Genomic DNA, 27,071 nt, shown 5'->3' with positions numbered 1-27,071 from the left:
GGAACACATTTCTGAAGCAACCACTGAAACCCAGGCGTATTATTATACACCACAGTCTTCCCAGTAAATTCTCTATCCAACTTCTCTTTCTACCATTAACATCTCTCCCTGACAAAGACTCATTTACCTAGGCTTCCATTTCTCTGAGATCATCAATAAACTGGAATTCCTAGTTTCAAACATCAAGACATCTGCCTGAGATTTCAAAAATGCCAGAAGATTTTAGGTAAATACTTCTATCACCCATCCATCCACTCAGAGCAAATGGAAGATTCCAAAGCCACTGCACATGTGATTTTAACAGTACTTCTTTTTCCTAGTAAGAAGTTTGGAACATTGCCCAACATTAACATTTCTCAGAAATGCTACAGGTAAAGCCTGTTGATATATCATAAACCAATTCAATCAGTGTATTCATAAGTGTTCTTATGCAACAACTAAGTTCCCAAACCTTATTTCTTAAAGATGATTCTCAGCAAGTACCTCAAGAGAATGCATTAATTAGCATTAATTGGTAATTAGCCTCTTCACTTTAAATTAGCTTTCTTTTCAATTACTTAAAAGATTACATGCAAACCAAATGCTATTTTCAGCTAAGTACCACATTACACCCAGCTATGTCACCTGACAGTACAACCATACTTACTGGTAGGTGTTCGAGGGGTTCTTGGTACTTCCAACTCAGTTTGATGATTATTCCTTTCTACTACTGGTTCTTCTACCACATTTATGCTATTATTCTGCATTATCTCTTGTAACATGTTAAATAGCTCTTCAGCCCGGGCGCACTTAAAGGCAAAGATTCCTATAAATACACCAAAACAAAAATCAAAATCCTGTAACTAAGAAAAATGCTCTACAATAGCTGTAACTTTCAAGGAATAGAACTGGAATCCACACAATGAATACCTGTTAAAGGAACAAAAGTGTTAAGAAATTTTTATTGCACTGAAACACACAAAATTACTGCGACAACCTTTAAAGTGGTTATCTAACAGAAGAATAAGGTTCCCATGCACCAAAAGTTAAATTAGAACAGAAATCTGATTCAGTTAGGAGAAAGACTAAATTTTGAGTGCTAAATGAGGGGGCAAAAAACAACAAGATTTTTTTTCCTTTTTTTAAGCTGATAAAAAGGATACCTGTTATATAAATACATATTAAAAAACATTTAATGAAACTACTGTGGTGCTACAAAGTCATATTTCCTATATCAGATTTCTATTAACTACCATAAAAATAAGATACCTGCACAACAGAAAAAGATTTAAACACTGGGTAAAAGTTTAGTTTCTTTAGGAAGACTAAAATGAAAAGCTAGTAAGACAAACTGTGTGAAACAGACAGTAACAAACTAATTGCTTTAGGCTAAAGGATAGACACAGAACACAAAGTTAGCAGCAATACCGTGTATTTTGTGTGTGTATTGTGCCACTTTGCCTTTGAACAGCAGGGAGTGTCCCAACTTACCCTCACCAGCAAAGTCGCAGCTTTGGATTATTCTTCCATTGAAAGCATGAAGTTAAAGTTGACATGCTTGTTAAACGTGGGTGCAGGTGCTCATTTTTTAACGTGAGTATTACAATCTTAAAACACTCTTTACTGAAAACTACCTACCTATATAGCTACTTCTGTAAGTGCAGTTATGTGAATATGCTGGCAATTACTATCATCCTGTATTTATTTAGGGATGCAAAACTGTGACAGATCAGAACCACCACAAATGCTTCACGTGGCAGAAGTTCACACAGCCCCAGCTGGGAATACACCAAATGGGCTATGAGAAATGATGCTCAACTATTAATATGCAGCTGCTGCACGGAGAAAACTTCACGTTGGCAACACTGCAGCTATAGAGCTTCTACTACTACATGTCCCTGACCCGTAATTCAGCCACGTACAATAGTCGGTGTTTAATATTTTGTATATTTCTAAAAATTCACACTGGGTATTTAAATCTTAATGGACAAAAAAAAACAGAATTAAAAAATAATCTAGGTGCACAATCTTTAAAAAGCTCCCAGTATGTTTCTTAGAAATTCAGCTGCCTTTAAATACATGCACATTCAATACAATGTGATCTGTCATGCAACACAGTGACATACCAATTTCTCCAGGTTTTATATCCTGAATTATCCATTACATGTGCTCCCACAATATGCCTTCAAGGTTTTTAATAGCTAGGAAATTCAATGTTTCACCATCATTGCTTCTCAAAATTTATCAATAGAAAAAACTTGATATTAAAGGGAAAACAGAAACAAGAATACTGACTAATGTAACAAGTTGCTGGGCAGTATTCAGGGAATTCTCAAATGAAAAACTTCTCAGTCATCCCATGAAGTGAAGTTTTGCAACTGTGCCCACAAAACCCACTGTAGGTCTCAGGAACAATGTTCCATTGCAAAAGGGCAGCAGAGAACATTTTCTGCCAGATTTTTTTCTTCTCAATACTCACAGTATTTTAGTATTACATAAGAAAGGCAAGAAATAAAAGAGAGAGGAAAGGGTTGCTGCTTACACAGCCTGCTTAATCTTGTTTATTAAAAAAAAGGAAAGAAATTAGAAGGACAGCACAGAAGTCAATTAGACTTGGTGAAAGATTTTGCAGACTTGCTAATAGACTGCAGAGAAAAACCTTCAAATTAGTATTTTCAATTAAATATTTTTAGTATCTATTTTCAGTGTTTAGAAGAAGCAGTAAATTAAACCTGCAAAACCTGTTGAAGTTATTATCTTAAAACAAAAGCTTATTACTTTCATTTAAAAACTCTGAAAATTTAGTTTAGTATGGAGTATACTTCAATGCTTGAAAGTATCTTCATTTCTCATTAGGAGATGAGCTGAGAGTGCCTTCTAAACTCTCATAAAAGAAAACTTGTCCTCCTTTACCTCTGCTTGGAAAATGAAGATTGACTAGGTTTACTTATAATCAAGTTTTTCCATCTTCCTGATTTTTTTTACAGTGAAATTGAAAAACAAAACCTGCAGTTTCTCAATGTCTAAAACTATTGATAAGAACACTGGTACATGCTAAAAATCTGGAAAAACATTGGAACTTAATTTCACAACATATGAATGCATAAGAATTCCAACTACACACAGCTATCTCACAGTAGGAAGTTGCAACATGAGGCTGAGAGTTCAAACAAAACAGCTGTTCCCTCAGGGACTGCTGCAGGGAAGAAAGAAACACCTGAATCTTCTCAGAGGGAGCCAATCTTGGCCAAGGCAGGCATGGTCCGGGTACTGGAAAGGTAACCATCTTTTTCCAGTGAAAGCCACACAAAAAACAACTAAACATACCTGAAGTATACACACTTCATACAAAAACATGTCAAAATTTGAGAATTATGTCATTGATATTAATGAAAGTGGTATTTGCTTTAGGAAGAGGATGAAGCACAAGCGTGTTACTGAAGACAATAATAAAGTGGATACATCAGTTCATATCAGAGCTCCAGTCTTTTAAAATCTTAAAAACAGAGTTCTTTGAATTCTGAGGAGATTCCTCCAGAGTTTCAAATTCCACTGCCTCACCCTTAAAGTCAAGTCAACCTCTGAGGCAGGAGAATTTCCCTGTCAAAACCACCTCTTAAGTTGACCAAAGGAATACACACATAGAAGAGTGAAGTGCTGCAGACCTACATCGCCAAATACTACAAGCAACTAAAATCCTCATTCTATCCGAAGACCATTCCTCATAAGGTAGTTTTTTTCCACAAATCACATTCACATGTGGAACTATAGCCTTTATAACTCTTGCCAAAGGACTGGCAAGTATCTTCCAACATCCAATAAATTTCCAAAAAGCTTTATATACAGCATTTCCACATACCTTGTCCAGTTTGACACCTTCGACCACTTTCAAAAGAGAAAAGATTTGAGTCATAGCCATAGCGACGGAGACAGAGGTAGTGCCATTTTACAGAGTCCCTTTTACGGGTGTACAAAATTAGTTCTGTATCTGTAAGTTCCATTATGCCAGAACCCAGTTCATTACCATCATCATCCACGTTAATAACCTAAAAAAAAGAATTAAAAAGCATTACATAATTACTCTTTTGAGAAACAATACCACTTCTACTAATCTTAATGCTTGACTGATGGACTCCTTCTGTGCTGCCATACTACTTACAATCCTTGAAGAGAATGTTTAAAAAGAAGGAAAAAAGAATGAACTAGGGTTTTTGCTACCCTAACCCAGAATTTAAAATATTTAAATAATACTTATTTAAAAGCAATACAAATGAGACTGCCTACCATTATTGTAAAATCTAATGAGAAATTTAAAGTAGAAGAGATTTGTAAGTTAAATATTTTTTTTAAACTGGCTTTATGTACATATTCTAGTATTTCCACACGGATAAGGCATACCTCAGATAATGGAATCTTTCAGAGCCCCATTCTAAAAAAAAAAAATATTTGCTTTGTCATATAACCCCACTTACATTTGGGAAAAGGAATGAGAAAGAGTAAGTGGCTCCAAGATAAAGCTTCCTTCACATACATTTATAGCCTTCACTGTGCTAAATCCCCTGACAGTTTTAGATATTTTGCTGCCTTTTTAGAGGCAACAAAAATTCAAATGCCTCATAGTTATCTTGTGTGAAAAGATGTGTATAAAGCTAATCTCTTATTCTTTCTGCTTTTAAGCCCACTTTTGAGGTCATCTGCATCTTTTATAGAATTTGGACAACATGTATTTCCCCCGTTTTACCTCACAATGATGCTTTTAGTGGGATTCTTTCTTAATCAATAAGAAATCAAAAAAAATTCCCTATGGAACTGATTTTAGTCCTTAGAGAAACATTTTCAACCTGAAATCTAGTCAATTTAAAAGAATTAGGAATAGTTTCATCTGCCTCTGAGGTTTATGCCCATTTTCCTCATTTTGCAAATTACAGTCTTTCATCTCCCCCCCACCCACTGCTAAATCAGTGACCCACAGAAACAATAGAGAAATTCTACAAGGAGAAAAATAGGAACTAGTTACACAAAGTGATGTCAAATGCATAAAGAGCAAGGAAACAGAAAAATATTTTATCCTTGAGCTTTCTTAACTGATAATATTAAACATTTCCAGAAATTCCCATGGCTTTAAAGCTCATTTTATTGTTGCCCTAAGGCAACACATGAATCGTTTTTCACTGGGGAAGCATTACATTCCATTGTCAACTCACAGAGACAGTCTGGAGCACAGAAGCAAATCAGACTTGTGTGACTATGCAAAGGTATGTTTATTTAAAGTCACTGACTTCAGCAGCTTCATGCTTAGCATGTTAAGCACATGAACAAGTGTTCATAAGCTTATAAATTCCAAAGATATATGGGACAAAAGGACATTTAGAAATAAAATTTCTTCTGTCCTTCAAGTAAAAGGACAAAGGTTCTCAAAATGCTATAATCAGTAGTGACCTTCAAGTAAAATCAGCAGTCCTAAAATTTTCTTTTGCTGACCCCACATCCAGGTTCATACTCACACTTCTCCAAAAGCTATTTATTCCCTTATGCTAATGACTCCTTCCCTAACTTCTGTAACCTTCTGGAGGCAACATTACTTGGGCTCTACCAACTGAAATGGAGATGGATCAAAATCACAGGGCTTCTTCTCCTTCCTGAAGATCAAAACTGTCCTAAAAAGCCTACCCTGTCTAGGGAATTCCTGTCACCACTGATAAGAGAGGGTTTCTCAAAGGAGCAAGAGAAACCTGTAGCCACAGGGACCTGCAACTCTGCAACATTTCAACTGCTCAGAAATTTACACTCTATTTTATTTTTTTTAGATCACAAGCCTAGTCTGCAAGAAAGTAACAAAATAATTCACAGCACACCACACCAGTTACATACCTTAAACTTGTTTCGGTGGTTATCTGGGACAGTTTCTTTATCTGGACAGCTACAACAGCTACCCATGACTTCTTTAGAAGACCATCTGATCTCTAAAAGGAAAAAAAAAAACCCCAACCAACAAAAGGATCATTTAGTTGAAGTAAAAATAAAGCAACATCAACAAAACAATCCAATGCAAATTATTCTCTGACATACAATTCTTCATGATGAATCTTGCAGCCATAAATAATCTTAAAAATCAACACAGATACTACAAATATAATAGCTGATTTAGATTTGATAGTAAAGAGTGGCAACACTGAGCTGTTAAAGTCCTACCAGTAATTCAACTTGAGGTTACTACCAAATAAACTCATTTGATTTATCACTTTAATTCCCATGGTAGCAGCTGAGGGAAGACAAAACCCAACCACTCAGTGAGTGAGATTTTCATCTCCTAAACCAGGCTTTACCCAAGGCTGCTATCTGGATTCCAGTTCCATGTAAATGAGCACTCCCTGGCTCAGGAGCACAGCACTAGTGATGCCCCTTGTGAGAAAAGTTCTCTCACTATTTAAATTTTTAAAGCATTTATTCGCTCATTTACGTAGTACAAACAATGATAAGACTCTTAGAATGGCTGTCTGCCTTTACACAAAGCAGAGCACACCGTGGAGCACAGAGCACATAACCTGCAGGCAGACAGCCTCGAGGCCTGTGTCACTACACTTTATTCCCCACAAAACCCTGCCCTGTCACCTGCCCTAAGGCCTCCCCAAGGTCCGAGGTGACAGGCTGGACATTGTGTCAGTCCCTTCAACTGGCTTGTTGCTTGCTTCCAGTTGTCTGGGATCTTGCCATAGGGTCGGTCTTTACCCCATGATCTCCTTGCATTTATCCCTTTATGCAAAAATCCCACTCAAATGCCTCCTAAGATACTTCCCCAGTGTTCTAGAACATTCTAATCCTCCCTATCATTGAAGTATATTATGAATCTAAGATATAACAATCATTAACTTACAATACAGGTATTAATTTGACACAATATCAACTGCCCAAAAATACAACCATTTGCAACAAACTCATTATCCTTCAACAAATTAACAATATCAACAACAACCATTAGAACCACCCTTTGATCATAACCCCTCCCACTAGATAATTATCATCTGCAAAAGCAATCTCCAACAGCCTGTTTTTAACACCCCCTAGAAGCCCCGGGCCGCAGGAAGTTACAAGACCCAGGCAACAAACAGAGCTCACATGGCAATCCTGAAATGCTGCCCTGGCTTTGGCAGCTCCAGAGTGGAGGCATTCCAGGCAGCCACGCAGTGAGGTTCTGTGCTTCCAATCTGAACACTCACCATATAGCAGTGTACATCAAACTACGTAATCAAAGTCAAGGGAAGGAAAAATCCCACATTCAACACAAATATTTTAAAACTTGGGCTTTTTCTATTTCTATTAAGTTCCATTTGGATTGTGTTACACATTCGCTATTAAACAGTAAAATACTCAAGTAACACCTAACAGCATGGCTAAAGTAACGAAACCAAAAATAAATATTTCATATTTTTTTATATTTTCATTTAAAGATTTTTATGTGTATGGCAAAACTTTCACAAAACAGTATGATAAAATGTTCACAGAATGAAGTCTCACAACTTTTGCTGCTTCACCTTCGAGCGCTATGCAGAGGGGGTTGTCTCATATTTCTTAAATACCAGAAAGTCTGACAAAAGACAATGTAACCCATTTACAACATCTTTATATTAGAAAATAACTAAAATTTCTACTACATGAATGAAAAATGAGGCAAAATCCTGGAAGAGAGCTACTAAATCAACAAGAGACATGACATTAGAAATCAAGAAGAAAGAAGACAGAATTGGTTGATAAATTTTCCTGACTAGAGGGGGAAAAAATCCAACGTCATCTTAAGAAAACCATGACTTGTTTTCTAGACAGGCATTTGTATTAGCATGCAGTGTTAGTATCCATGCAGCACTTTAGTTTGCTAAGGAATAAGGTGCAATGAATACAATGAAGAGCAGCTAATTCTTCTACTCCTTTTGATCAGAAAAGCCACCCAAAAGAGGTACTTCTACACTACAGACTGTATAAATCTGCCACCAAGAATCCCCTGCAGAGGTAACAACACTGCTCCAATTAATACAGTCATAAACAGGCAGAATACCAGACACCTAATCAAGATCATGGATTCTTTAATGTAATTTCTGGCCATAACATGACAACATGTTGACAAATGACAAAAGTTTTTTTCCCCAACTCAGGATGAAGCTGGGAGGGCTGCTTGTTTGCTTCTATGGCTGAAGAGAAGCTATGCTACACACAACAATTTTAGTTTTCTTTTTTTTTCTTTTTTTTTTTTGCATAGTGAAGTTTTGAATGTTATTAATCAGTCCAATCACCCTCTCAATTACAGACCCCTTTTAACAGTCTTCCTACATACATGCCATTGCTATTTTGTTGTTATTAGTAATGGTATTTCCTCTTCCTCTTCTATTTAGAAAGGGAGATAGAGATAACACCACCTTTTCTTGGTTTCCTGCCCTGGCACCCCATAGTGCCTCACTACAGTAGCATTCAGATGTTGTTCTTGTCAGCCTACTGCCACTGCCCTATTTACTGTGAGGATGTCACCCTGCTATGAAGAGCAACAGGTGACAACAGCCTCAATGCAGATTAGCAGTGAATACTCTGGTCCATACAATGTAGTTGCATATGCCTCTAGCAGCCTTCAGGCACAAATGCATTGACTTAAAGCCCAGACTTAGATCTAATCAAATGTTTTAACATAGTGCAAACAGAACTACATAGCAGCACGCTGTTTCTATGCATTCAGCATGAAATAACTGACCAAGTCTGTTGGAGACAGATGCCTGCAAACTTTAAAAAAAAACCCAGAACTTAAATGCAAAGCAGTTTTGGGGGGAGGGAGGGAAATCACGAGTGTTGCAAGAAGAAAGCTGTAGGATGTGAAGATGGTAGAAGTACAGCCTCTGCATCTCCGGAACAACAAACAAAGGGTATGCAATCAGTAATCATACAAGCTTGTTATTTTATCTCAAGTATGTTCAAATATTAATATTTCAGAAAACCAAGACCTGCAATGCTGCTTCAAAGGAGGGATGTGAACCAAGGCTATGAGTAAGAAATTGTACAGCTAAGGAACTGGCAGAATTGAAAATCACTCACCTAGATTTGGCCATTAATATTCCCAGCCTCTGCTGCAGCATCAGGGCTTCTGTCATACTCAAAGTGTCATGCTGTCTTGTCACAGAACTAATCATTGGACCTAGAACGAGAAGGGTAAATAAAAATTACATTTTTTTTTTGTTTTAAGATGCCAGTTAGTAAACTAACAAAAATACATGATTTTGTTTATAAATACACTTTGAGTATTATGTCAAGCAAAGTCTTCATGATGTTTTAGATAAGACTGATCTCTGAATTGTCCTGGCATTTCAGTGCCTTGGAAGAAAATAATCTGGCATTCCTTTCTGCAGTGTAACCTGTCACACTGAGGACTCCATTCATTCTCCACTCACTGCATACCCAATTCTGTGTGGAAATGACAAATGTGGAGCTCCCGTTATCCTCAGTGCATACCGAACCAAACCACAGCAGACAAACAGAAGAACACACACAACTTACTCCATTTAACTCCTTCTTGTTTATCCTACTAGACATACACAAATGCTGACTTTATGGCTAACACATCATCCTTTCTCTGCTTCCCTCATGATTCTTGGTCCATGACATTAACCATAAATTGCTTTCTTTTACTTCCCCACCCCCTGGATTATTCTCACACTAGCCATCCACTCACATTTAACACTGAAAACTAACTGCTGCTTCCATCACACTAACAGCTGGCAGTCTCTGTTCTCTATTTGTAAAATTGCCAAACAAGCACTTAATGTTTCCTTTGATGCTGTTTATTAAACTCAATAGAAGGGCTAATTTCTCAGAAAAATACTTTATTATTAGTCTTCCTTATCTGTCTTTCAGGGTGTCTATGCAAACTTCTTAGAGACCACTGCAGCTTTTCTTACAATTTTTTTGCTGCAGTTCTTTGTATTCATCAACTGCTCCATGTATTGTCCCTGGAAAATAATCTTGGGAATCCAAAGCACTCTGATTTTTTGCATAATATCAAGAGTAACGTAGTCCCAATTTCATCCCAGGTCCTAGGCATCATTATACAAGTTGAAGAACCCTCTTACTTGTAAAGGGATCGTGCAAGAGAACACCAGACATTCAACACTGGCAAAAATAACACACCTAGCAAACGAGCTCTATCTGTTAGGAAAGATTAGTCACATAGTCATGCAGTTCAATGGAAACTCTAGCTGGACAGCTACCACAAAGCAAATGAAACATAACTGTTTGGAAAGAACTAAAAGCGCCAAACCAAAAATACTATTCTATTGTATGAATCCGTAGTGCATCCACAGATGTAGCAATGTATGCCATCAGGCCTCCTCTGTCAAAAAAGGCAGGGTAAAACCAGAAATATGCTACTTAGATGGCTCAGCCTGAAAAAAGGGAGCAAACAGGGCAGAAAAATGAATATAAAATTATGGGTGACATAGAGAAGATGAATAAAGCACAACTGTTTTCCAAATGCAAGCATTGGGGAACAGCAGTTCACATTATTAAGGGGGGGATTCAAAGAAACAGACAAAAGTTATTTTTTATACATGGTACGTAATTAAACTCTGTGATTTGCAATGTCTTGTAGGAATGAGTTCCAGAAATTTAAAGATTCAGAAAGTAACTGGACAAATGCAAGCTCCATGAAGAGCTTTTTAACTCAAGGATGTCACATCTGGCTCAAAAACTCTCTAAGGTACAGATACTTAGAAGGGTCTTAAGGAATGATCATAAAATGTTCCTTCTTACTATTCCCTTACCTATATATTTACTACTGGCTGTCAGAATTTACTGTCAGAAACAGGATACTGGACAAACTGATACTTCAAGTGTGATCCAATAAAGCCATTCTAGTTAACATATACTGATGACAACTCAGCATAAATTTGTGATTGTTCTGCCATAAGACATTAAAGAAAGAAGTAATTAACAACTTATACTTAACTTAAAATGAAACCCTCGATTTCACAAAGGTACCAAAAGGTAAACTTACTGAACCGCTTGTTAAGATACGTACTTCTGCATACAGCTGTGTGCAGGACCTATCCCTCTGCAACAAGCACAGGCTTTGGCTATGTGATGGCGGTAGCCAATCTAGCTGGTATTATTGAACTGTGATTTTGGTCAGATTAGATTTTTGCTGGCTTAGTGTACCAAACTAGCTAGCAGAGTGTCCAAGTGCCAGAACCAGCTGGGGACAGAATCACAGCCTTAGTAACTTGTACCCAGTTTTCAGGAAAATTAGCCATTTCACTTACTACTGGGATTGAAGTTTACCAAATTCCCTGATAAAATTTTCAGAACAGGAGAATGGAAAGAGGGAGCAGAAAACCTGACCCACCAAGTCTGGTCAAATCTTAGGAGGTAGTCATTAGAAAAATAATTAAAATAAAAATGTTCACAGGCAAGCTATCCTAATGCAGGTATGTTTACACTGGTTCTTACCTTGATATTTTTCTAGCAAAGCTTTAAAGCTTTCACATGGTTTGGCTACCTAAATCAGACTTGCCTATTTCAGTTACCTGAGAATGATTCTTAAACAATCTAAACAATTTTATAATGGATTAAAGAAAGCACAAAAACACACAGCACTTAACTTCTTTTTAATATAAAGCAGTAAGAAAATACTGCAAACAGTTGTTTCCAATTACAAGTTGGCTATTTACTCAGTTTGGGATTTTCTTAAATTTTCCCAGATTGCAAAATATTTACCCAAACTTAAACACACAAGAAGCAGACATTTCCACAGTCACAACCCTAAGTTATGTCTACAATGTCAAATTTAGGAGCTGTAATTTCACATTCACAAAGCATCAGTGGTGGCTGGGTGCAGTCATGCAAGGAGGAGGAAGGGGATAGAGAGTATTTTCTGCTTCTCCCTAACACATTCATTACTGCATTGCAAGGTAAAATTCCTAGGCAAGACAAACCAGGACCAGCACTCATCTAAACCATGTCAATGGGAATGAAAGGTCAAACTGCCATAACTTCACCAAGATTTATTACTTGGCTTTGTAAGTAAAACGTGCCTCTTTCCCTCACAGACTAAGAAGGGCCAACAAGTTATGGTAGTCTCTCAGAAGTCAAGGAACACAAGGCATTGGTGTAAACAAGAGTAGATACTTTAAAAAGAATGACAGTCAAAAGCTTGTAGAAATTCTAACATTTGCAATTCTGAAGTCTCCCCGAATTTGAACAAGGTGTGCGCTCCTTTGTGTAAGAAAGGCCACATGGACACACTGCTATTGTACTCTTCACTTTGCTCCATTACAGTCAGCTCATAGCTGCAAAGCTGATCTAAATGCTGGTTTTAACTTAGTTCTGCATACTCTGGTTGCAGAACTGAACATTACCTTTGGGAGATATTTTCTGTACACATAAATTCCTCTCACAAACCTCCTAAAAATCAGGGAAGGAAAAAAACCCAAATAATAACACACCTCAGAAGGGGTAGGGAGAAGTTCACACACAAATTGAAAATACTTGAAGAAAACACAGCCAAATTCCTACAGATATATTATAACTGATTTTCTCAGCTCAGTTTTTTATCACTTGATGTCAATGTTCTTCTACAGCAGGGGATAATTTTACCTGGAGACTGTTACCTCAGAGATTAAATAGACAATGAGAGTATCAATCTTAACATTCCAGGTTATATATAGCAAATTTCTAAGTAACTCATTACACCCTCTGTTCATTAACCAGAGTTGTCACTACAGCCAAGCAGCTTTAATCTTTGCACACGAAACAAACTTGGTATGAAAGTGTGAGACAGCAGACAAATAAGAGAAACCAATTTACCATGTAAGAAAAAAGACTCTGTGTAAGATAATGATTGTCTTATTGTTATGTTATTCATTTTAGAATATATGTGAAGGAGGCTGAAAAATACTGCAGTCAGTCCTTTGAATTTTGCTGGTAGCCAAATACAGCCCATTTCACAACTGGCTAATACAACGGATTAAATGGATAACCTCTGTATCTCATGTGGTATATCCTGAGTCTTTAGAGTCGTGATGTAATCCATGCTGGCAAATTCTGTATGATTTAAGAATCCTGGTATCCTACTTAGGACCTAAAATAACCCATACTTTGACCTTCTGTTTATTTTGGCTAGCATATCTTCACTGCCGTGAAGCCAAGTTTTTCAATTGGAAAACAAAACTAACATTTCTGGTACAGGGGACTCCCACATACCAGACCTCACATGCACATAAGAGATGTAGCACCAAAATAAAGCATTTGCCCTGAACTAGCAATTATTGAGTGCGGCCTTAAAATCCAAGAGCCTTATTTCCCCAATGGTCACAAAAAAGACTTCTTCACTTTATAATTACCCAAAGGGGGAAAAAAAAATCTGTACATCAGCAAAGACTAACTTTAATGTTTGGAGACAGAACAGACAAAAGAGGCGCCACAGCTGGAATGTTCTCCCATTTAAACACAGGGGTTTAATGGGGTATGAGTGTTCAGAGCAGGGAGAAACCCATGAGAAATACAGCAAAAGCAGCACAAAATGTTCTCCTTGCCTGCCCACGCCTGCTACCATCCTTCAAATCTACTCATCTGCTTTCAGGTGTCCTGGAAGGCTCTTGCCTTGCACAGTTTGACAAACAACAAAGTAACAACAATTCACACCCAAGAAGCAAATGCATTTTGGGAAGAAGACACTTTAATAGTAAAGCAAACTGAACTAAGGTCAGACATAGTCCTTGCCCTCAATCCACTTGGCAACGATTACTAAAAAAATTAATATTGAAGGTGCTTAAGTACCTTAGAAAAAAGCAGTAAAGAAAAAAGCAGATGAAAAAAGCGGTACCAACAAACCATAACAGAGTTAAAAACTACAATGAAGGAGATCCAAGAAGAAACTAAACATGCTGAGAAACAGTTTGATGCCGCTGGCTGCAATTATGGAAAACTATGAATGGTTGAGGTGAAGTTGCAGAATCTAGTTTATAACTCTGCTTATGCTAACAGGTGGAGTTTTCCCTCAAGATTTTTATTAAATGAGCCTGTTGTGAGACTTATGATTAAAACACGGTAATAAATGTACACTCCTTTTCTCTCTTTAGCCTTTTCCAAAGGAAAAAAACAAAAACAAAACAACAAAACTGACAAAACCCAAGCTAAACTGTAAAAGCTTTCTGGCTCCAATGAAAACAAAATTATTGCAACCACACAGCAGCTTGAGCACACCAGCTTGCCGTTGGAGTGCAGTGCCCTCTTTGAACATGCCTTAAGGAGGCTGATGCAGGATCGCACCAGAACTCGCCCTCTCAGCAGCATTCCTTTCCTAGCACCTTCTGCTGCTGCCAACTGCCTGCTCCTCAAACTGACAAGAGGCTTTTTTTCCCCTTACTCCTGCTTTTTAACACTCAGATAACCTCACAACTCGACCAGTTTTCCTGTATACGTTTCTGTATATTTGGATTCAAAATGAACAGAAACTTTTTATTTTATCTGCTTTACTGCCATGTGAAAATAGCCAATACCATTTAATAAAACTAAAATGAAATAAACATAAGGAAAACAAACTTGGAGCCTTGTTGTTTGTTTAAATTCAGAATGAGCCATTGATCTTGAAGAGTCATTATGCAAAAATTTCAAATAGTATGCTACTATTAATTCTCTCTAGTTCTCCCAAAAAGTGATCATTTCAGCAAAACGCTCAGATTTAGGTAAGATCGTTAAACATTTGGAGGGACACTGTTCAACAGTAATTCTTAAAAAAAACATGCTCATTCTGACAGAAAAGCTCTTCTATTCACCACAATTACAGAAGAAGTGAAGATTAAAGACCAGGTCAAACAGCTGAGCTAAGATGAGCAGAGAGAGAACAGCAGGCAGCAGTGTTGTGCCCACACTAAATGCTTCATGACATTTAAGACCAATTTATGTGGCACCAATCCTACACCTCTTGACTTTGCTCTAGCAGGACATTCTAAGAACTGTGTTCCCTTATCCTGAGTGTGGTACCACCATACTTTGGTCTATCCCAATGCAATGTAAAGCGTAAACACGCACTCACACATATACACAGATCTAGAGCACTCACACACATACACAGACCTAGAGCATGAAACAGAGTTCCAAATTTTCTCCTCAGTGCATTTTGAAAACTCCAGGTCTTTAATGAACATGAATCTTGAACAAGAGCACAAAAGCTGTTTGCTCCACCATCCCCATTAATCCTTCTGAGGATGTGGGACATCATTGCTTGTTCTACTCTTTAATTGCCCTCCAAAAAATGATCCTCTTACTCTAAACTTCCAGAGAAACAACACTTATGTTTTACTTGGTATAATTTTTAAAACAACTTACACACATGCAAGTGTTTTTCAATTTCTTAATAAAACAATTTCTCCAGATCCACACCACCATATTGTTTTCTGTGAATGTCTGCCAGATCAACTGCATCCTTTTAAAAGAAACAATCAGAACATCAAACTCCAAACCATGACATTAGGTTAAACAAGCAAGCATTAGTAAATTATTTTATTCTTGGAAATTCTGAATCTCTTTTAAAATGTCCTCTAAGGAATAGCATATACTGAAAGCACCATTTTTACACACCAATAACCTTGCAGAAATGGGACTGAAGTTTTAAGAGCTGTGCTATGGAAATGCTTTTTGGATACAGGATCAAGGAGTAAGGCAAAGAGATGTGAAAATAAAGTGGAAGGCTACAATAACTATGCCAAGTAATGGGGCAAAGCAAGAAGGGAGAATCTAGCTTAATTCTTGAAAAGGAAGCCTGACTTGAAATTGTTTAAATAGTGAGTCAGTTCTTCAATATTTAACCACAAATGCCTCCTAAAACTTGAGGCCTGCAGCTCTTGCCAAGTTTTCAAAGCCAGTAAAATGCCAAGTCTTGTAATTAAGTAAATGGCATTAAGTTTATATTTTGTAATATTTTCATCTTTGAAACATTGTTCATTCAAACATTGGTTAAGGCTAAGTTCTGCTTTTATGTTTTTGACATGTTTTACACACAATCTTCTAATACATTAACAGAAACAACTCTGGAAAGCCTACAAGGTTTTTCTTACTGATATGTTAACCAGATTCAGTAAGAAGTTATCAAAACTGAGAGCATGCCACTGTGTTTTATAAAAATAAATAAATAAACACAGTATGTATATCATTTCAGTATGTACCCCCTGTATGTATCCTTCTTCATCTATCCATTGGTTCCGCTATCAGCAAGTTCTTAGCACTTGGATACAAAGAGTCTAGCCGTACCTGAACATCAAACTTTAATATGTGGTTTTTATTTCTTGGAAAACTGACAACCACATCCTCCCAAGATCTCATTAAATCTGTGTTAAGAAATAGCTTGCCTTCTGTATTTACCATTTTTCCATTTTCTGCACAGAACTCCTTCCATCACTTTTGAAAGGCTCACGGTTTTCTTAGTTCTGTTTACATATCCCCTCGTGCTTCTTGTACGTTTTGTTCTTTCCATTTTAAGGAGAAACGCTTAATAATCATTCAAACCTAGCTACCCTGTGTCCCCGATTCATTACATAAAACAGAAAGATTAACAAAAGCTAGTTACACCCCTAAATAAAAACTATGTAGATTGGTCACTGAAGTAAAATCCACAATCTTAAGAGTATCCTTTGTCACCACTAAACTGCCAAAAAGCAGGCTTAGGTTAAATTTATTTTCTTTGTATTCACAATGAAGAAGAGCACAAAAACATTTATTTAATGTGGGTGATTTGCTAAATCATGGTAACCTGACTGCGTAGATGTTTGTTTGTGCTTTGGGCTACACCAACTCATTAAAATTCTGATTATTAGGTTGTGCACAGCAGATTTAAGTAAAACCCAATTATAACCATACTTCTGCATTCAAGCAACTACTTTTTTCTTTTCATTGCTGAATCTCTTACAATCAATTTTACATAATTAAACAACAACATCTTCTTTAGATTTGAGTACTTCTTTGTTAGTGATTTACCACCCTCCACATTAGTCTGGTTGATCCATGCCCTAAAAATTACTTTCCTATTTGAGATGGACGCTAGTAAAAACTAGTTTGATCTGCCTGTACAATGGAAAGCAAAGTTTCTTTAAGGAAAAAAATCTTTATTCAAAGTCCTTTACAATTAACACACTTAAAAGGTCCACTTCGTTATATTACATTTCCATGTTTTTAAAAAGTTCCATTTAGGGTCTTATAAAATGTGCCCTTCTTGATCACTGCTGAAACACTACAGAAATGTCTGTAGCAGCCTCGTTCTCTCAATACAGAGCCCTACAAAACTTTATTCTGTTGTGGATGATTTACACATCAGAAAAGTTCTGTTCAATGTTAACATCAGGCACCATTTTCTTTTAGCAAAGAATAAACACACCTTTTTATAGAATCCATATTGTCTGCTTTGTATAACTCTCCTTTTAGTATTTCAAAGAGCAATAAAAGTAATATTAGGAGAATATATGTCAATGGAAATATGGATGTCAGTGCATGCATATGTGTGTCAGTATCTACACACCAGAACAAGGATCAGAAAAAAGATTAAAGCTTAGCTTGCCCTGATAAGGAAGAGCATCACTCCCACTGAGTGCTCCCAGCTGTAAGACCTGATCAGTACACTCAGCAGCAAAGAGCCTGCAGCCTAACACAAGGACAGCACTGAGGCTGCATCTTACTATGTATATTGCTCCTTTGCCTGTTAGCACATCCTCAAAACAGACTATTGACACATTAAAGACATATGAAAAAAATGAATAAAACAGAAAATTAACAAATGCCCCTTCTATGATTCATACAAGCTGAAGATTGAGAAAAGCATATCACAACATGTCATGATGGTTAAAACACATAAAAGATCATGCAAAAATCATTTTGACATTACCAATCAATAAGGATCCCAGAGACAGCATTCAGATTTTACAGCTTTTTTCTTGTCCTGTGTCACTCACAAGGGATCCTGGCTAAACCACTTGGGCATAAGTCTGGCTGCCTGGTGAGCAAGTGGACACAAGAAAGCAAGCAAACGAAATCTGTCAGAGATTTACCTGAGGTAACCTGAACATCAGAGAAACAGGTAACCTGAACATCAGAGAAACAAATATCACCTTGCCCTACCAGAGGATCTTGCACTGAATTTTGTTATTCCATTCTTCCTAAAAAGATAAAAATAAAATTAAATCTTTGATTCATACTGTAAAGTAACTATCATAGAACCACTGGTTTCATTACTAAGTTGGCCTAAGTAACCAACCATTTGCTCTCTTACTTTTCAACATAATGAATTTACAACATAAGAATGAACATATGGCTTGCAAACCCAGCCACTATTTAGAATTCCTCAATACCATCATTTGTGGACCTCATTACTTGCTACTATTTACATAATTAATTTTTTTTTCCCTGGGTGACCTTTTTGAATCTCTATTACCAACTCTATTTCCTGGAAGAGTATGGCGTAGGATAACAGGATTTGAGATGGCGGGAAAAGGGAAAAACAAATTCTGACTTTCTTCTTTTTGTAAAATTTAACTCTTCTCAAGACATTACTGAAGCTTATTTTTCAGGCACTTTACTGTCCCAAATTTTTAGCTTGAAAGACTGTTTGTACAGTGAAGATGCCCATTTTGAAGAAAGGAAGTTCACAATAAAGTGAACCTTTCCTCACCAGAGAGAAAACAGAAAAATATATACACATTAGAAGTATATATACACTTCTGTTTAAACAAATCCTTCCATAAAATTCCTTCTATTAACAAGTCTGAATAGGTATCATTTAGAAAATAATTTCTGTGCAAGGTTTTTAGGATTAAACTGATGACTTTGTGTGTTACATGACATTTAGAAGCACTGGTACATTCAACTACACAGAAAATATCCACTTTCTTCTACTGAAATTATCTCCTATTACCACAAAAGTGGCAGATATTAAGGGATAAAAAATAACCTTTCAGGATTTTCATTTTCATGACACATTTTTTAATCAACAACCATGATGCTTGAATGTGTGCACTACATGCTCTCCACACAGCAGTCATATCCAAGATTTGGATTCCTCAGACCTATGAAGACTGAATAAGCAAGAGTGACAACTCAGTTTAAAAAAAATGTCCTAAGTGAAAGGCCTAAAGAAGCGCCCTGAACTTTCCTGGTGCAGGCACAGTAGCCTTAAGTTTCAGCCTCAGACAAACCTCACACACCTCCTCTTCTCCCTGGCTATGGGGAATTCCAGGCACTGCAGACTATCAAATACCACCTGAAATGCTGTAGCCCTCAAAGTCTCCATACAGATGTTTTGTTTCTCTATAGCTGCATTCAGTGGTAATATCTACATATGAGCTCATGCTGGATACATGTTTCTGCATTATTTTGTGACTCAATCTTTTATGCTGCCAACTTCTGTAACTTCTAAATTAAAAAGAGGTTGATGTAGTTTAAAATACCACACAAACTCCAAACATTTTTGCATATGGAAAACAAGCTGATTTGATTTATCGCTAGCATGAATAAGCTTGTCCTTGCTCATCCATTTTGTTAGCATCTGATGGCTATACTGAATGCCCATTTACTCTCATAAAGAATTAATTCTAGAAACTGATAGTGATGCCAAAACTTTACTACCATTACAAACCATGAATACATCAAAGCAGCACCCATAGCACTCTTTGAAAATGGTATCAAATCCACAACAGGGTCCTGTCTTTATTTGGGACTAAAGTCTCCAAAATTTACCCTCCACAGTAACTGATGAACTTCCACAGTGGAAAACATACACACTGAAGCCAGGGGGAATAGCATGTGTAGAGTACTCTACATTAATTCTTCATATTTGTATGATCCTCTCTTTCACAAATAACTACTCAACAGATCACACTCTCATTACTCTGTGCCTGCTGTGCCGTTTAATGGATAGTGAAGTAGTATCATTTGGCAGAGCACATTAGCTTATAATGTCCAAACAGTAGCTCTCCTTTTAAAATCTTTATTATTAAACTTCATAAAAGCCTTGCAAACAAGAAACCAAAACAAATGGAGTACTGATGCTCTGAAAACCCTGCATGTGAGTTGCCAATTCTGAAATATTATTGGCTAAAGCAGATAAGTTGTCTCCTTTATGAAGAGTCCCTAGTCATGAGTCAGCCACCATCTCCTAAAGCAGCAATTGTCAAGCTGAAGCCCACAAGCTCAAGGTTCATTTCATCTTCCCATCCCTCCTACTCTCCCCTGCTGTTCAAGCAGCTCTTTGCAGGAGGCAATGGAGAATTCCAAGGGGATAAACTGACTTATGTTCCTCCTCCAGCTAATAAATCTCTACCTAAATGTATGTAAAATACCATTTATTGCTATTGAGAAATAAAATACAAGCAAAAAATAATGATAAAACCCCATACCCACCTGAATTTCAGCTATCTCAGGTTTTCCTTTCTAGAAATGTTTTTACAGTTACCCATCACTTCCAAACATCAGCAGATCGCTCATAAATCATAAGTGTTCCGGGTTAAAAATAATCATTATTTTCTTTGCTCAGCTATTTTTTAACCTGGACCAGCTTCCTGATCAGGTTCACCACATGAACACTCAAACACAAGTAAGGCACAGGCACTGTTTACACTGAAAGCACCACAAAGAGAAACGCTCTTTGAAACCATGCCTACAGATACATCTTTGTCGTTACTCTATTCCGTGTTCCAGTTAAGCAATCAGTCACATCTTACTGTCAATGAAAAGTCACAGAAAACCTGAAAGAAAGGACAGAACAAAGAAGAATTCAGATTTAGGCAGGTTCTTTTTAACAGAATAATTAGAAGAAAGTTACGATTCTGACCCATCCATGGGACTTGGAGCTTAATTTTAAAGCTGTTACAACAAGCAAAAGGGATACCACTCCAATACAACAATTTTCTAGAAGAGGATAGATAAGTTTAGTTATGTAGTTCAATCAGCCAATTTGCTGCTTCAGAGTATTAGAAGTCTGCCCAAAAAGGACACAAAACCTAGTCCTTCACAGATGCTAAAAGTACAGCCCTTTGTGGGTAAAAACTCTGCAGTCTCTAGAAAACCAGTACCACTTGTTTAAAAACATGAAATGTAATATGATTTGGCACAAATCCCACTTAAATAACAAGCCCATAAAGCTTGCTGGCACTTACTTAGAAAAGAGTGGAAAGAAAACAAAAATCTACTCTAATTCACTCAATTCTAAGAACTAGATTTGTATTTTAAATTTAGTATTTATACATTACTCAACATCTTAAACTAGACTTCAACTACAGAGGAATGCAAGTTAAAAACCAAACCCAACAGATAATTGACTTACTAAGGCCCTTCTATATTTACTCTCCAGGTGAAACCTCAAAGCAGTAACATATATAAAGTACTGATTCCCCTTGTTATTTTTCTCTGCTCCAGCTTATTAGCATTTCTGCAGTGAACTATATATTTTATCAGCTTTTTTTGAAATAAGAGGAATTGCTTATTACCATTGTTAATATTCAAACCCCTGTAAAGTACTTACAGGATCTTCTCACTCTCCACAACACATTTCAACTACTTAGGGAAGTCCAAGTAACGACCTACAAAAATCTAAACCAGCTACCTGAACTACCACTGTCCACTGAGAGGACTGTCTTTTACTAGTTATCATAACAAAATACAGTAATTTAAAAATAATTTCTGCTGAACACCCTCCCACCTGAGATCCATGTATTTTATCGTGTGAAGAAATATGGTTATTTCTGAGGTGCTCTCTTGTGTATGAGAGACATGGGATATTACCAGATTTCTGAGCTGTTTTATACTAAGCAAGTTCTAGGATTTGAAGTTACAGTTAATAAATATTTACACACAAAAATTATTGGCTATATGGAAAAAAAGAAGTTTACATTTCAAGATGAGATAACTTGATAGAATGTTTGAGAATGAAAAAAGCCTTTAAAAACCATTAATTATGAAAATTACCAAATAATTAAACACAGAATAAATACATAGTAATTATTGTCTGCAATAAGATGACAAGAAAACTGGTGGAGCTTTGATGTCTTGAAGAGCTCCAAGATCAAGGTCAAAAAACTTTCTGGAATACATAATTAGGTAGAAAGTTAACTGCTTGTAATAAATGGGTGAGATGTAGTATCTTATCAGAACACAAAGGAGTCAAGATAGGTTCACCCATGCCAGTTTTAAGCAACTGAAAGAATAAACACTGGCATTAAAAGATCCAATCAAACAAAAGAAAAAATCCCTTTCTCCAGTATTTAGTGATTTTCAAATGCTAAATAGTGTCAGAATAAAAGTGTCAGAATAAAAACTACATTTGAACTTCATGCTGAAATACATTCCTGGCAAGAGCTACACTCTAGCATATCACCATGTTACATACTAGACTGACATAAATTACAGAAGTGATTACTGAGGATCTCAGAAAATTGAACCATGGAAATAACACCAATGAACACCAATACTTAGAAAGTATATGGATGTCTGGATAGAAAAATCACAGTGTTTGCTACGTAGCAAAGCTACCAAATCTGAAGTGTAAACTTTAATATTTCATTAACATAACTGGTACTTTGATCTAGTATCTTTTATAATGACTTTCACCTATTGACTAAAGGAGAAAAAGTCACTGCACTCTCTAAGAGGAGGTTTTCCAGAAGCACACAGTTCAGGTAACAATTTTATATGACAACTGATTCATAAAGCATGGTTAATGAACATAGTGTTTGTTCCTTTTCTGTCTACCTCAGTTACTTTTTGCTGTCGTTCCTATAGCATTTCATCTCCACATAGACCTCTGCTGGCAAATACCCTGAAAATAACAACTGACTCTTTCGTACCAACTTATTTATACCAAATGCACAAAAATTATCTGATCAATCTGCCCAAGTGGTCCAACACACTTGCAATTTTGGATATAGGCATATTTTGGAAACACACCGGCAAGTATACTCGACTGGTTAAAAAAACTTTGGTCATTATTGTATTGAAACATCCATTAATTACCTACTCCCAAAAATACACAGAATTATTCTGTGTATTCATTAGAGACAGTTAACAGTCTCTAATGTAAAAGTTCAATCTTTACCCAAGCTACACAATAAACTGGCAGAAGGATATGATCATTTGTACTCACTGGCATGGTGATACAGATGCAGAGTTCCTGAGCATGTAGTTTCTCTTTTCCAAAGCTTTACTACACACCAAAACCCCCATTTACCCAGCGTCACTGATTTTAAGCAGGACAGATTTTACATGTGGTCTGACCATACATAAATCCAGCAATTGCTCTACAAACTCTAAAATAGCTTGTTGGTCTTCACTTCATAAAAAGGAATAGCCTCTTTGAGCTTTCAATAAACCTTAACCCACCAATTGCCACCCTGTGCCTCCATCTCACCACTACTATTGCTGCCTGTGCTAGCTAGATAAATACTCCTACCTGTAAAAATCAACATGGATACCCAAAAAGTTGTACCAGATCTGTGAGAACTAACAGAAAGATTATCATTTCACATTAAGAGACAGCCCACTCAAACCACCACTAAAAACAACCAAGCTAATTAACAATAGCACAGCCATGTATATCATACTCCATGCATTTTCCCATAAAAATATATACACAATATAAACCCTTAATGGATGCCGTTAAAATTTAAATGTATTTCTTAAAATTCCCTTAAATGTATTTCTTAAATTCCCTTAAATGTATTTCTTAAAATATTGTCCAAGTCATTCCTTAAAAGCCACATCTTCAATTACCAGAAACTGATGTTTTCAAATTCAAAATACCGAAGTGGCCTGGCTTATTTAGACTATCCAGAAAAAGAGAGGAGCATGAATAGCAAAGCCAGATGTTGTTAATAATACCTAATTAACACCACAAGGTTCCTACTGATTCACTGCAACCCCAGAAACTTAGGGTTTCTGGTGTCCTTATGCAACAGGGACAGATAGGATGTTTCTGGGGGGAACAGAGAAAAGAAGTGAACAGCTGTGTCTAATAGCACCATTCACAGTCAGTAAAGCTGCAAGTTAACATTAAAAATTCAAGTTTCTTGTAGTAATCTTTCAATCATTCTGAATTTAAAAGTGAGGAGAAATCCAATTTTGCATTTTAATATATTCTGCACATCCAAGGACAACACTAATCTAGGCAGAATTTAGCCAAAAGTTCAGTTATTTCATAGGCAGCAACAAGTATTTAACCTGAAAAGGAAATACTAAGGTTAAAAGAAAATGGGTGCCTTTTCTACTCTTATAAGGTCATGTTAATAAGGGCCATGTTTTATGTCAAAGATTTGACCATTACAGCCAGACAGCTTTCAAAACAGTTGAAATTGTGAAAGTTCTTTTGACCTTATACTCAAGATTAAAGCTACACTTTTAAAATTTTTGAGTTTCTTTTAAATAGTCTCTTTCACAATTTAAAACAAACACATTACATAAAATGTGTCCCAGAAACCATATTTAAGTACAAATGATACACGAATGAATGGGAGGTAGGAAGAAGGATGTAAAAAAATCCCATATACAGAAGAAATTCAGTTGCATTCTACTCAACATAATTTTCATTATAAGAAGTACCTGTGTACTTTAACCACAGTGTTTGATTTTAGTTACATAAAGGAGTAATTCAGGATGACTGTACAACTTAAAAAAAAAAAAACCCAACCACCAGGCCAAAACAGGGAATATTGGTAATCAAAACAGTTGTGTAATGCTAACTAAAGATTAAATATTGGGCTACTCCATATATTTTTACAGTGCCAACCTCTGCTTGCTTGCCTGAAAAAAAAACCCAGAAGTAATTTCTTACTGCTGTTGTGAAATCACAGGGAATTCCAAATGACTCAATACTAATATTTACATACCTATGTCCTACTCCACTTGCTCTTCTTCATACGTTGACACTGAAGCCCAAAAATGGCAAAATAATTAGTTTTAAAATTTGAAATTTTCTCTACTGCAATTATGTCTATAGAACTGACATGATAACAGACAAGAGGTAACAAAAACCCATCTCTTTCAAAACCAAGCCTGTGTTTCTGAGATAATACAAAGTCAGTTTATAACAAGGATGTATTGTTTCCTCACATGCATAAAAAATAGTTGTATGTTTATCAAGTACTGTGAAGCTTTCCTTTGGTAAATTAAGAGTCATTGTGTGGTGGGATATTTTAAATTAACTGCTTTTCTTTTTCAGAATGCTATTTTGTGTTCGCCTTAGCTGATCTAAAGGTGACAGCAGCTAAAAGACATGATCTTTCCTGCTCTGGCCATGTTCCAATAAGCCAGACAAGCATCAATCTCAACTACTGCACTGGTTTTGCAGATCAAATGACCACACTATGACCAGTGCCAACAAAAGGAAGGCTGGACCACAATGCTTAAGGAGAAATCAGACCCTTCTTTTTTTGCAGCAAGTCACACTTCGATGATTTCAAATTCGTCGTGAAAATAAACCTTCAATATAATCTAAGATGATACTACAGGAATTTGCTAAAATAAATTAACCTGTGTACCTTTCTACGGAACCCCATAGAAAATCTAGGGAAAAGAATCCAGTCTGCAGCCTCTGAAAGTGCTTTCTTTTAACATACTTTATGCAAAGCTAAGTTCATATAAAGGTGAAGTTATGTGCAAAGTGTGAATCTGTTTAAAAGGAGGGAAACATTTTAAACATACAAAGTACAGTACTTCAGTTGCAACATCAAAAATTGTATTGATAAGACTTATTAAATCTAGATTTATACAGGCAGCTTTTTGTCATTTTACAACTTTTAACAGTTCTATTTCAAACTTCCATTTACACTGCAGTATAAGTGTCAAAAATCCTGCAAAAAACCAGCTTCAAAAATCCCTAAATATTTAGGAATAGGAGTAGTGACAATTTAGCCAGTATAGATTTTGTTTTCTTACAGAAGTGCACCTAGTATTGCATTTTCTTTAAAATAAGAACACAAAATTTCACTTAAGTGTACAATTTAAGATTCAGTTCCTGACAGTTAAGCTGTTTCAGTTGACTGATGGAAGTCATTCCCATCATTTTTCAAAAAGTCAGCTATGGATATCAAGCATCCTTACACACTCCAGCTCAAACATTGTCCAACCCAGTTTTAAATTATACTTTACAGAAACACGGAGCATAAAACTTTTGGAAGTTTGTCATTTGCTAAATCTGATCACTTAAGTATTCAGCAAGCACAGCTACAAATGGAAATATTTTTGCCCTCCCATCTGCAAAAGGTAAATAGGAGAAAAATTAATTCAGAGCACAGACATAAACTTTAAACCTTCACATGAAATAGCACATTTAACATCTGATTTCTAATGACAGTGCAAGATAAATGACTTGCTTTCACCTTATACTTACTACTGTCCTAGTTTACTAAATACCGTTTTAAAAACTTACTACACTACTTAGCTTTTAACTTTCAAGTTAAAAGGATATCTTTGAAATGATAACTGCATATTGTCTGAAAATATTTTGGAACTGGCAAAGAATCTGCAAAGAATAGCCCAAGCTTTAACTTAATTATCCTTTTACAAGAACTGTGGTTTGAGAAAATACAACTTCATAAACATAATAATCACTAAGAGTAATAGCCTTTGGCAGTAATATCCCACAGCAAGTTTGGATATCCAAGATAAACCATGACTCCCATTCTTTCTCTCTGTACTTTCCAGTTAATATAAAAATTCAAAAGCAAATGAATGGTGTGTCTAACACTGTACAAGCAAACAAAACACCAGTTTGTGTCAAAACAACATACTGCCATCAAGAAATAACAAAATCAGTCAACAAGAGTATATTACAGAAACTGCAATCCAACAATAAAATCTGCAAAAGTTACATTATTTTCTAGAACAGAAACAGAAAGGAACTGAAGAAAGTTTAGATGCAATTACAGAAGCAGCATGAAATAATTTTGCTATTTACAGTGCACTTTAATCTCAGACAGACTATCCACTTACTGCAACCCCTTTGTATATACCAGAAGACACCCAAAAGCACAGAAGCCACTTATCCCTGCCTAAAAATATTGTAGGTATTTTGAAAGCAATTTAGAACTAAG

General features: G+C 36.3%; 1 protein-coding gene across 3 annotated transcripts in view; it reads right to left on the bottom strand.

Annotated features, from left to right (window-relative positions):
- Window positions 1-27,071, bottom strand: part of FRS2 (fibroblast growth factor receptor substrate 2) — a 49,581-nt gene that overhangs the window by 8,480 nt on the left and 14,030 nt on the right. For 2 of the 3 annotated variants that reach the window (XM_085044755.1, XM_085044756.1), the window contains exons 2-5: window positions 9,052-9,151; window positions 5,851-5,942; window positions 3,839-4,025; window positions 647-805 (exon numbers count right to left, since the gene is read on the bottom strand). In XM_085044755.1, coding sequence (XP_084900881.1) covers window positions 647-805; window positions 3,839-4,025; window positions 5,851-5,916 — 412 coding nt within the window. In that variant the 5' untranslated portion in view covers window positions 5,917-5,942; window positions 9,052-9,151. The other variant, XM_085044759.1, reaches the window with a different exon arrangement.

This window comes from Lichenostomus cassidix, chromosome 1Aa (assembly GCF_008360975.1).
Source record: "Lichenostomus cassidix isolate B80296 chromosome 1Aa, HeHo_3.0, whole genome shotgun sequence".
Lineage (NCBI taxonomy): Eukaryota > Metazoa > Chordata > Aves > Passeriformes > Meliphagidae > Lichenostomus > Lichenostomus cassidix.
Note: the sequence above shows the minus strand (reverse complement) of the source record. Positions and strands in the feature narration are given on the sequence as shown.